Raw genomic sequence first — 13525 nt, forward strand, 5'->3', positions numbered from 1 at the left:
GGCAAGTAAAGGAGGCTCACTCCATCACGTGGTACTTAGGTCTCAAAACTGCCAACAAGCCCAGCATCTACTCTTTTATTTGTACCTACTGGCTGAGTGGCAAGTATGAGAGCAGCATGCGGAAGTCCAGGTGGAAGCCCACTCTCAGCCTCAGAAACTCATTTGGGTCCGTCATTCACTCTCAACTCAAACTACCGCATGGGAAAAGAGGATGAAGTCCTACCTACCCTGCTTTGAACTCCTGAATGAAAGTATAAATGTAACAAAGAAATACAGACTTGTATGTATTTTTTTAAAAACAGACGCTTATTGTCATGAGAGTTAAATATTTTACTGGCTATTAAACCCTCACTACTGTTGACAACATGAAAGGGAGAACTGAAAAAGGATAAAACCAGCTTGTCAAAAGATATGTTGAAAAGATGTTTATTTTTCTCTGTGGAAGTGATTTCAACATGGCAGAAATTTAACTCAGCTAGGTAGCATATTTTTGTGCTGGGTGGATAGAGGACGTGTACTGATCCATTTAACAGCATCAGGTGCACATTTTTCTAGTTTTTACGTTGTCTATTTATTGCTATAATGAAACCTTGAGCACTGGACAACTTTGACATAAATATTTAGAAAGAAACAATAAACATATTTCATGTTTAGCTACAGTCATTCCACAAACACTCTGCAGCAATAACTTTCAAGATATTTGGTACAATGAATTAGCAATAGCACTTAGGCTTATATACCGCTTCACAGTGCCTTACAGCCCTTTCTAAATGGTTTACAGAGTCAGTACATTTTCCCCAACAATCTGGGTCCTCATTTTACCAACCTTGGAAGGATGGAAGGCCGAGTCAACCTTGAGCCGGTCAGAATCGAACTCCTGGAAGTCAACAGAATTAGCCTGCAATACTGCATTCTAACCACTTAGCCACCACGGCTCTTAAAATTAATTAATGCAAAGTACACAAAGAAATCCATCACTTAAAAAGACTGCAATGATGACAAGTCCAACAAACCACTTTCCCTCCAAAAATGAAGGCCTTGATAAGCATCCTGAACTGGGGGGAAAAAAGCTGACTAAAAACTGTCACCTGTATCTCACACTAAGCTTCGTACCCTGCCTGTTTTTATTTTTTATTTTAAAAATGAAGCTGAATATTTTTCACCTTTCAAAGTACAAGTTCTGACTTCTAGCCCCACCCTGCCTATAAGGACCTCCAAAGCACCCTTAGAAAATAAAATGGGTGCAGAACAGCATCTCAGCACTTACTTTTGGTATGTACTACCCTTCCAGGAAACAACAACAGAGTAAACTGGGAGATGGTGGGGAGAGTCTGGAAAATTCAGAGGTGCACAGCAAGGGCAATGCTTTGCCGGTGAGGTGGCTTTTACATACTTTATCCCTTTTTGACAGAGTATGGTGTGTGCTTGTGTTTTTACAAGGCGTGCGTGTTTTGCTTGAAGGGTATGGCCCCAATATTTGTGAATTCTTGCTTGAATGCAAAATAATATGTAGGTGTATGTAGGTAGACTACCTACAAATGTCAGCAGATGAATCAAACATAATAAAAAAATAGCAGTAAGCTTCCATTCCTGGTAGATAATGCAGCTTGTGTACAGTACAACTAAGCCAGCAAAGAATGTTATTGCATAGACTGCTTTTTTCTTATACAGTGGTACTGCAGTACTCATTGTTAATTGGTTCCAGGAGGAGTAATACTTACCAAAAACAATGAGTACCAAACAAATTTTTTTCCATAGAATAATGTAGTGAGTCACAAGGCAGCCGACATAGACAAGGTCTATCTTGTGTGTTGGGTGCCAACCAATGATGAGTACCTGCATTGGCTCCCAGTTGTCTTCCGGGTGAGATTCAAGGTGCTGGTAATGACCTACAAAGCCCTTCATGGCATGGGTCCGGAATACCTCAGGGAGCACCTGCGGCCGGCATCAACTTCCCTCCGCCCAGTGCGCTCCCACAGAGAGGGCCTCCTCAGGGTGCCACCGGTCAAAGAATGTCGACTGGTGGCCCCCAGGGGGAGGGCGTTCTCTGTGGGCACACCGGATTTATGGAACCATCTTCCGGTTGAGCTCCGGATGGCGCCCGACCTTCGCTCCTTCTGGCGTGATCTAAAGACCTACCTGTTCGAACAAGCCGGCCTGGCCTGATGGGTGATGGGTTTGGGTTTTATTGTTTTTATGTATTTTAACTTATTGTTATAGTTTTTGGGCATCTTGTTTAATCTTTTTTAACTTTTGTATTCTTGTTTTTTAACATATATTGCCCTGTTCACCGCCCTGAGTCCTTCGGGAGAAGGGCGGTATACAAATATAATATAATAAAATAAATAAATAATAAACAAAATTTTATGGTTTCTCAGAGAAATTTTAATGTACTAGGAAAGACAGCTTCCTATTTCTGGCTTCCTCTCCACAATTTTTTCCTTCTGAAAAAATCTCTTTGGAAGCCAGGGAAGCTCCTGAATAAGGGAGGAGGGATATAAACAGGTAGTAGAAAAAGGGAAAATAAGCTAAGGTCTTTTGAAACTTCCCAAGCTCGCAAGAGACTGGGGTACTTGATTCAAGTTTCAGCAGCTGTAACATTTGGCTACACTTGTCTGGATTCAGAAGTTAAATGAGATTAGTACTTGGTTGGAAATACTATCGGGGAATATCAGGACTATTAAAATAAGTTTGGAAAAATCCAAACATATCCAGATTAATGGCAAACTACATTAATATACAGAAATACAGTGTTAAGTATATTGAGAAAGCATTTTGGGGTCTACTGCAGCACAATTGAAAACTTACATTTATTCATTAATTTTTAAATTAGCATTTAAATTTATTTCAAAAAGTCATAGTTTCGTTTTATGCTCTTTAAGAAACTCTTTTATCGTAAGGTTCACACTTTATAAATATATCCTGTCATGCACTATTACAATTCCAAGAGCTTCTCAAAGCTGGCAATAATACTTGAATGAATTTCAGGAATTCATTAAAAAAAATCTAGATTTTTTTTTTAAAGAAAAAGTAGAATGTTCCCAATTTTGTTAATCAAAGAATTGGGAATTAGACTGATTTATCCCATTACCAATGAGTCTTTAAAGCCATGAATGTATCTTGATATCAATTGTTTTTACGTAGCAATGTGCCATAAGGAAGTAGATCTCTGAACATAATATTTACAATAGAAGAGAATGTTTGTAGCTCAGGGATGAACTTTGGGGTCCTGGGTGCTCTCTGAGCTTGGTTGTTTTCTTACAAGAAAAATAACCAAGCTCAGAGAGCACCAAGGGCCCCACACATAGTATTGCAAAAACATAATTTTCAAAACTTATAATTTTCTCTTCTGATTCGGATAACAATTAATTAATTTACAGACGAATTACATGTTCTTGGGTGAACTTACCCAAAATATCAAGCTGCCGAAGATTTGTACAATTTGCAGCAAGTTCTTCAATGTCAGAATCACACACAGACCGGTTAGCTGTCAGAAAAAGCTTTTGCAAATTTGGTAGTTTTCGGGCAAGTTTCGCAAAGCATCCTGTGCTGCTCTGAAGAGTCGGGCACCAGCCAAGATCAAGCTCCTCCAACAGTGGACAGCCAGCAGCCAGCTCTGCTAATCCATTTTCAGAAATGTTTTTACATCGCCATAAATCCAATGTTCGAAGTTTTTTGCATTTGGCTCCCATCATACTAGCTATTGTGTCATAGTCCTCAATCTGTCAAATTAAAAAATATTTTTTAAAACCAAAGAGTGTTATCTGCTCTCACTGTAGATTTCTGATAATATCTATACTTTGTCCAACTTATAGACCCATTAGGAACCTATCAATTATTTAAGAAGCCTTCAAGACCTTGTAGTCAAGAAACAATTTCTGTTCTAAGTTCATTACCTAACTAAAAAAAATTGGCACAAAATTCCACCTAACATCTAACATACCATGATATTTTTAAGCCTGTGCTTAAAAATAAATAAAATAAAATAAAATAAACAATCCAGATGGATTTCTTTAAATGATTGTTCTAGAGTTCATCTGCTGAAAAAGTCCTGCTTGAAGTCTTGATCTCATATTTTTAGTGATCACTGGACTTGAAGAACAATTCCAAAATAGGAACTATCTGGAAAAAAGTTATTTCTTATTAAATCATCAAAAAGCATTTTAAACTGAAGTCACAAGCACACTGGCTAAAGAGTTAAATTTGCACAGTATAAATGTAATATGATGCACACTGACTTTACTCTTACTTTGAAACTAAATAGTCTCATTTTGCACTAATGGAAGTTTATAGACTGTCCAAGAACAGAACTAGTATTATTTAGAGTAAAAAGAAAAAGAAAACTAATATGCAGGGTGATTATAGAATAAATTATTGAACTCAATCCTTGGATCTTTTTCCCTAAGGGATAAAAAACATAATTTGTTTATTAAATTTATTTGCCACTCATATCTTCACAAGGAAACTCAGGAAATAGCAGGAAAACATCAATAGATCAGAATTATACACCATAGTAGATATTAAAAAGTAATATTTGTAGAAACAAGTTCTATTTCTTATCTATATCAGGTTTTAAGACATGCTAGTATTTATGCAGAGGAAACAGTATACCGAAGTGATGTGTAAACTACCATATTTATATTTAGAATTCCTGCATGTAAACAACATGATATGTGAAAACCTTTTCATAGGATTTGAATTTACGTACGTTTATATAAACCAAATTTCTGTTTTTCACTTCTTCTGTGGTTATAGATCTCAAATAAACATTCATTTATATATTCTATAATGGAATTATGTATATTCTATTTTATTATGTAAATTCTATTATGTAAATTCTATAATGTAGAATTTTATATTAATTCTATAATTTATTTACATCAACAAAATCAATCCTTGACCCAGTTCTGGAATTATTTTCTCCTTCAAATGAACTAGGTTGAAAATGGAGCCTTAAATCAGAAATGTGAAATTTACACAGGCACAAAATTTAAGAGAGAATTTTTATAAAATGTTTTATAGATGGCATTTAGATCCTAAAAAATTAGCATGTATGTATCCGAATTATCAGCCTAAATGTTGGAGGTGTGGTTGTGATGATGCAACCTATTATCATATATGGTGGACTTGTAAAAAGGTTAAAGCTTTTTGGATTAAAATTTGGTGGAATATGCAGAAGATATTTAAGAAAAAGATAAGGTTTTCTCCACATTTCTGTTGGGTATTATTACAGACTGTACTGTTATAGATACTAAATTGATGTTAAATTTAATTACGGCAGCAAGTCTCTTGGTTGTGCAATATTAGGAGGAACTGCCTACTATAGAAGAGTGGACTTTAAAAGTTTCAAACCTGGCGGAAATGGCAAAGATTTCAGCATATCTGAAAGAACAATCGCAACAGAGATATATTTTGGAATGGAGAAGATGGATTGATTATATTCAGAATAAATATGGGACTAGAAAGTTTCATTTAGTATATGAATAAGTATTAGTATTATATGATGTATTATTAATTAGTTATTATTATTTAGTTATGTTAAGAGGAGTTAAAGTGTGTTAGAATTTAAAGTGTCTTTTTTAGTTGGTTAGCATATTTTAGCTTAAGATGGTTAAAGTTTATACCCTGTATTCAGCTCTGGGAAGTCGGGGGGGGAGGGGGAGGGAGGGGAAGTGGGGGGGAGGGGGAGGGAGGGAGTTTATGATTTTTAAAATGTATTTTAAAACTTTTCAATAAAAAAATGGAGCCTTAAACTCAAAACTCACAATTTTTCTTACCGGAAGGTTTCATAAACAGACAGTAACTGTACATAATTTATGGGGAGAATGGGGAATAGGGTTGAGTTCCTAATTTCAATCATTCATGTGACACAAGTAAAATGGTCAGCCCAAGTTAACAGATGTAAATAAGAGTAATTTTCAAGCACATATTTACACCTTTAATCAGTTATAGGTGTATTTGTATTTGTGTTGAAATAATTTTTAAAAAGTGTTAATTTTTAATTTAAAGACTTTACATTTATTTTTTTAATAATTTATTTTTTTTGGGGGGGGGGAGGAGGTGGAACCAAGCTAGTAAATTTGGGCAGCATCTGCACCAACTTTAAGAACTTACCATTACACAGCTTCCCAGGCTGAGGTGCTGAAGTTCTAAACAGAAGTTCAGAATGCTGAGCAGTGCTGTTTGCTGTCATGAGGGAACACATCAGAAGCAAATATAGAAAGCAAACATAAAGAGGAAGGGTCAATTAGACATTAAAGGCTGTTACCACTTTCTCTGAAATCCAGCTCAAAACCTAGGAAACAGACGCCACAAATACCATTTAATGAGTCCCCAGATGCTCTAACCAGTCAAGGTAATCATTACAACCCTTTATATAATAAGTCACTGTGGATATGGTTTTGCATGCCCTGAAGACACCTCTATTCCCATGACCTATCAGCTCTTTTCCCTCAGGAGAACTCCTAGAAGTCTGGTAAGTTCAAACAACAAGCAAGGCCAAACCAAAAACACAGAGGGCTGGTGACATCCTGAAAAAGGAGAGCATCTCTTGACATTCAGTGATCAGCTACAGCCTGATGGAACTGCCAATAGATTCACACAGCATCAGGATTGAGTTGGTGACTTTAATGTCACAGGATGGTCTTGCTGACAAGGATGCTGACAATCATTGAGCACCTGTCACAAGCAACATGCAGATGGAAACAAATATAACGTGCACTTTACATTCATGTTGTTGCCATTTTAAGCATGTTCACAGGAAAGTGCCACCTCATTAAACAAAAGTGAAACAGACTCTAACAGAATACCAGATGCACTTTGAAAAATGGCTATTCTTTCAAATTTATGGATAACTTTTACACCCAGGCATTCATAATGTACAAACTCAAATTAGTAATTCATCTTTTCTTAAACAGTTTTCTTTCTTTCCAATTATTTTTTAGATTTTATAATTCTTAATTTACAAAAACTGACAGGAAAAGAGTAACAGAAAGACAATTATGAATGCAGCAAAAAATTATAATGCAGTAAAATTATAATGCAACAAAAAATTCAAACCTGTGATCTTTCAATGTAATTTTACAAGTTGTACATATTCATTTGATTTAAGTCTTTATAAAAGCTCAAACATGCCCTTTCAAGATTTTTAATGAACAAAATATTACATGAAAGACTACTGTTATAAAAACTGATTAAGTTTCATAATTTTATCTGGTGTTCCAGTTCTAAATAGTTCAGTCAATCTACCTGCTGCAATGTAAATACAATATTTACATAAACAGGTAACTTCTTCATTAAGTAGAAAACTTGGTAATAGTTTTTACCCCTTTGTTATTTCTAAAGCACATAGTGTATTTTTGTAGTCAAGTATAATTTTCATAGTCTCTTCAATACTGAGGTCTTTGTAAATTATTATAAATCATTATTACTTAATTGGATTTACTGTAATATTAGATAGGATGTGTAATTAAATTTAATCTCTAGCAAAGATTTCTACAAAATTACAATGGGAAAAGTAAAAACAGCAGCAAAGGTAAAATCCAATGATTAAAAGGATGCACAATAATGCATCTTTAATAATGAAAAGTTATACAGTCTTGTTCTATAATGTTGGGTATATCAGACATTTGCTTTGTATTTATTACAAGAAAAAAATACTGGATTCTGCTAAAGAGTACATAAGATTAGAAAAACGTAAGTTATGCATGTTCATTCCATAATACTACAATCATAAATAAAATGGATAGTAACAGAAGTTTCAGATCCTAATATTAAAAGATTTGTAAGAAGTACAGAAATGATCAAATGGGATTCAGTGTATTTATATACAGTGAAAAGATGGTTCTCTAAGATTCTGCTAGTATGAATTCAAGTCCAAGTAAATTATAAAAAGAAAGGGCATATTCCATTCAATATTTACAATGTCATTATTGGACTAAACATAAAATATAATTATGAAATTATTGGTTTGTAGCTAGTTATAAGAAACTTTAAAAAAAAAGTCTTACCATGCAATAAAACCACAAAACTTTATACAGTCCCCAGGTTCTTTTTTGTGCTATCCAAACTTCAACAGTATTGCTCAACAACAGCACCCCAAAACATAACTTTTCGGCAGCAGCACCTGCCCTCTGGAATAGTTCCCCCCCTGAGATTAAAAAGGTACCCCCGCACATACATGCTAGTCGTTTCTGACTCTAGGGGCTGGTGCTCATCTCTGTTTCAAAGCCGAAGAGCCAGCGCCTGTCCGAGTACATCTCCATGGTCATGTGGCCAGCATGACTAGACGCCAAAGGCACACAGAACGCTGTTACCTTCCCACCATAATGGTCCCTATTTTTCTGCTTGCATTTTTACATGCTTTCGAACAGCTAGGTTGGCAGAAGCTGGGACGAGTAACAGGAGCTCACTCTGTTATGCAGCACTCGGGATTCGACCCGCCAAACTGCCGACCTTCTGATCAACAAGTTCAGCGTCCTAACCCACTGAGCCACCGCATCCCTCCCCTGAGATTAGATTAACCCAAACCGTGCTGGCCTTTTGCAAGGCTTTTAAGACCTAGCTTTTTTTCTCAAGTATGAGAGCCAGGAAATGGTTGAACCCACAAATTGAATGAATTTGTTGCTGACTGATTTGTCTTCAGAACTTTTATTTTGCTGTCAAGTGTGTTCTATTTATTATTTTGTTATTGCATTGATGCATAGGTCTAGTCATTTCTGTGGCTAAGTGAGATGGTCGTTAAGTGACTTTTGCCCTATTTTATGACCTTTCTTGCCATAGTTGTTAAGTGAATCACTGCAGATGTTAAGTGAATCTGGCCTCCACACTGACTTTGCTTGTCAGAAGGTTATAAAAGGTGATCACATGACCCCAGGCAGCCTCATAAATATGAATCGGTTGCCAAGCATCTGAATCTTGATCACATGACCGTGGGGATGCTGCAATGGTCAACAGTGTCAAAAGTCACTTTTTTCAGTGCTGTTATAACTTCGGTCACTAAATGAACTGTTGTAAGTCGAGGATTACCTGTATTTATTTTGTCAGCCATCCAAATTCACTTGATGTGAGATGGCAGACTGTATACATATACCGTACATATGTAATAAATATTGGTAGCATCAACAGTCATCATTCTGAGCCATAAAACATGTAACAGATTCTAAGCCATGAAACAGATGACAACACATTCTGAACCGCCAATCACATGGCTTAATGAAGTTTAAAAGCTAAAATGTTCTCCAAAGACCCTCCCTCAAATCCATTTTCCACTCAACTGTCATCACTAGTCTTCCCATAATGGTGCTTGGGCTCCCTCAAAATAAGTTCAGCTCTCAAAAATCAAAAACTCCCCCCCCCCTTGACATGGCATTATCCCTGACATGGCATTACTAGAGAGGCATTACTTAAACCTTTTACCTATCAAGGATGGAATGAAAACTTGTATCCTAGCAGTCCTGGATAAAACCTGAAACCTTTACTCCACTTGATAGATCCTGTTTTCAGTATAAACAATCCCATTTCACTCTATCCACACCTCAATGCTTATCCCAATTAATTAAAATGCCAGAGGTATATAATTGATATTTTTCAAAGAGAAACTCTGGCTTCAATACAAATGTGCAAACAGAAATTAAGATATATATCAGATCAAGTATACACATATACAGAATGGTTCTGTGTATAACATATAACATGGTTCGTAAGAAGTTAGCAGTATGCCGCTACTGTCCATTGTGCACCTTAAATACATTCAAGACAATAAATTCTGAATGCATGTTATGAATGCATATTTAATGAATAAATTAAATGAATAAAGATTAAAGTCATGTATTAGCAAATGGTGAGACCATTAGCACAAAAATATTCTGGGTATAATCATTGCAAGCTAGATTGCAACTGAATAGAGTTAAGTCAATTGGCTGATTGAAACAAAATTATAAATTATGTTAAGTACTCTCCAAAGTTAAGAAGCTTTTAACAATTATTTACAATTAGGAGACGGATTGCATATTGTGTTCTGATTCTGGAAACCGTTCACTACATTTTATGAAATGATGTGATAGCTGGATTATGTAAAGAGGACTTTCTATCTTTTAAAAAGTACTTCTAAAGTTGAAAATTGGACCATTCTTGGTCATACACATTCAAAAGTGAGAGACAATGGGCAAAATGAAATATGTGGCAATTAAGCTGCAGTCAGAGGAAGTAATTTAAAACTGAAAATCATGCATGCTATTACGTTATGTATTTTCTTCGTACATTTCTTTGTATTAAAAGGAAGCGCTTTTCCATTGGCAGCAATTAAAAATTCATTCTTGCAGAATGCTGACTGCATTTGTATGTATAAATAACTAGCTGTGAAAATCGGTCTAGAAGCTTTTTGTTTAACAGGTGGCTTCTACCTGTATTACTAACAGGCTCTATAAGTGATGATGAAGAAGAAATAAGCAAAAATAATGTTTTCATGAGCTTGGAAATAACAAATTTCTTATGATACTATAACAAATGATAGAATACTGCCATTCTTAGCATGCACATTGACAATTGCATACTAAATTACTATGAATTTTTGAAACAGGGCTGATTTCAGGACAACACTCAACCCAACAATCAATATAACGAACACCAGAAAGCACATGCAATATGTAGAAAATAAATCATATACAGACCATCATGTACAGTCACGTGAAAATGTAAGTATACCCCATTGAACTTTATTTTTTCAACATGCATATATTTGATTTTCATTTCAACAATACTGATAAAAGGGATATAATGCAATGACTATCATGTACTACTTACATTTTGTAATCCATTCTGTAATTTAAATAAACACCAGTGCAAATTTCTCATGCGGAAAAATTAAGTGTACCCTTATATTTGTTACTGCTACAAATCCATAAAATTAGTATCTGGTGCCCAGTTTATCTGCAGATCTGCAGGTTCCCCAACGACATCTAACCATACTACCAGGTTAGATAGAGTAGTCTCTTTCTTTAAACATTGCCACCATATTAGAGCATGTTTTTTTTCTGTGGCAGTTACTGTCTTGTGGAACATTCTTCTCCCTAACATTCAGCAGGCCTCTAGTCTCCTAGCTAGCCTGACAACATTTCCCCCCCAAGCACTGGGACAGATGAGGTGACTGAATATCGAAAGCTTCACTTGTGCCAGGATTTTGTTTTTAATTTTTAAGAGTGTAAATATGGTTTTTATGTTATTTTAATGCTTGATTGGTCACTGCTCAGAGTTTGGTATAAGATGGATGGCTATACGAATGTTTTAAATAGTAAATAAAGGAACAGACCATAATTCATCATTACTGAGCCTTTTAAACATCACATTCTGAAGTTTCTCTTCTTCTGCTATTTACTTTATGTTTAAAATAGTTTACTATGTTTTCTCTATAACGTTACAGGGAGCGCATTAACACATAAGGGTAAAAAAATGATTTTCATACCTCTATTTTTGTTCGATAAAGAATTAAACGTGTAAGGTTGCACAATTTGGCAATGTGGTTGAAAGCCTGAGGTGGAATTTTATCACAGGAGGAGAGATTTAATTCCTGCAAATTTAAACATGTGTCAGCAATAACTTCCAAACAAGCCTCATTGAGGAAATGGCCACAAGACAATTCCAGGCGTACTAGTTCTGAACCACAAACTTTCAGGAACCTGTAAGAAGCATATATGAATCAATTTATTCCCAGAATTTCCAATGCCACGTCTTAATAGCTCACAAAATTATGCATGCCTAACAAGGAACTATTTTAACATAGCAACAACTTCCTCCAAGATAATTGGAAGGTAATCATAATCAACTCCAGCATCCAAGACAATCCAGCTAGCCAAGGGTTCTTTGCCACAGTTGCAGTAAGTCAAATTCCAACATGTAAGCTTTTAATATTATTTAAATCCATTTATAAGTGTTACAAACTGCTATCCAAAAATAATGTGATGCATTAATGTATTGGGGATCAAAATGCAGTATCCCATTATATCTGCACAAACAAAAACATCTCCCCTCCAAACTCTCATGTAATTATGATCTACAGCTGACAGCTGGGTTTCATAATAATTGATATAAGCATTATTTGTATTCATTTACTGCATCTCTATTCAGTGTTTCCTGTGAGAGCTTGCATTCACATACATAAAGGATTCCCTGCAATTTTATCCTTATATAAGAGATAGCTTGGTCTGAGAGACAATGATTTAGTTCAAAGTCACTCAGATGACTTGTAATGGACATGAGTCTCAATACATCTGGACTATTATGCTATCTGGCTTCTCTGTTTTGAAACTTGCATCATAGTTCTTGATGTTGCAGAGGTACAGTTCAACTTCATATTAAAGTTTTTGTATGTCCTATACAACTCATTCCCCTGAATTGGAACGTTCAGATATGCTTGTCAGTGTCAAGTGCAATACAGATGGGAAAAGCCCAAGGAAACAAGAGGAGATTGATCCTGAGTTAAAATTTACTTTTTGGGAACAGAAACTATGATCCATGCAATCTAACCAGCTTATACTCAACTGAAACAGTTCAAGCAAAACGAGAAAATAACAGAACAAAAAATAAAATTATTTCACGCAGCAGTCAAATTACATGGCTAAGTAGTTAGATTTTTAAAAATCAGAATAAATTAATTTGTATTGATTCATTCATTGTTTAAAATGTCACCAGCCGTAAAGAAGGTTTTTTTTTATTTTTAAAGGAGGAATATTGCTTTAATGTAGACATTTCATGCTGCCAAAGCATTTAAACAGAATTAAATGTTCTTCTGTTACAGAAGAAACAACAGCCTTTCACTACTGGTATTTCAAGCACTATCAAAGATATTTACTAGTCTGCTGTTGTCAAAAAAGAATTCTCTCAATTTAATTTATTGTATCAAGAATGTGTATGTGATAATACACCTCGTCTATTAAAGTGTCTAAAGATTACTGATAGAACACTGTAAAATTATTCAGCTGTATCACATTAACATCATTTGATTATACATGATTTATAGTCCCATTTAATATTTCTCAAACTCTGTCTAGCTCAAGCAAAGAAGTTTAGTATGTTTAGCAATTTTTACAAGTGAAATATTACAATATTCTTATATAGCACTACAAAGGTGGACACTATCAATAAGCTAAATTACCTTCAGCTTTGCCTCAGGATATTGAAATGCCTGAAGCATTCTGTTCTCTTATGGTAATATTTTGTCAAGTTTGTCAGCAATCCTAGATTACTATTCTAATTTGTTCTATTTATTATTAATACATTACTAATATTTACATTTTCAGAAAAATAAACATGTCTGCCGTATATATTAGCAGTATATGAAAATATTTGTCAATTATTCAGTCTATGAATTATTAATTCTAAAAAAGAGAAAAAGCATTTTAAAACTGTAGGTACAAATTGATTGTAGCCTACTTCTACTATTTACAGAATTTCCATTATCAACAATAAATGAAGTAACTAGAATTTTGGTTGTGTTCTTGATCAATATTTTCTTAAATGTTTGAATGTA

The 13525-nt window shown here is 34.9% G+C and overlaps 2 protein-coding genes across 6 annotated transcripts in view; one reads left to right on the top strand and one right to left on the bottom strand.

Annotated features, from left to right (window-relative positions):
- The window catches only part of LOC310632678 (uncharacterized protein), a 685758-nt gene that overhangs the window by 633533 nt on the left and 38700 nt on the right, over positions 1 to 13525 (top strand). The gene's annotated exons all lie outside the window — the stretch shown is intronic.
- Positions 1 to 13525, bottom strand: part of FBXL4 (F-box and leucine rich repeat protein 4) — a 44574-nt gene that overhangs the window by 7603 nt on the left and 23446 nt on the right. For all 5 annotated transcript variants that reach the window (XM_083350023.1, XM_083350022.1, XM_083350020.1 and 2 more), the window contains exons 5-7: positions 11462 to 11675; positions 6115 to 6186; positions 3410 to 3722 (exon numbers count right to left, since the gene is read on the bottom strand). In XM_083350023.1, coding sequence (XP_083206149.1) covers positions 3410 to 3722; positions 6115 to 6186; positions 11462 to 11675 — 599 coding nt within the window. The remainder of the gene's footprint in view (positions 1 to 3409; positions 3723 to 6114; positions 6187 to 11461; positions 11676 to 13525) is intronic.

Source organism: Vipera ursinii (genome assembly GCF_947247035.1).
Source record: "Vipera ursinii genome assembly, chromosome: 1".
In the NCBI taxonomy this organism is placed as follows: domain Eukaryota; kingdom Metazoa; phylum Chordata; class Lepidosauria; order Squamata; family Viperidae; genus Vipera; species Vipera ursinii.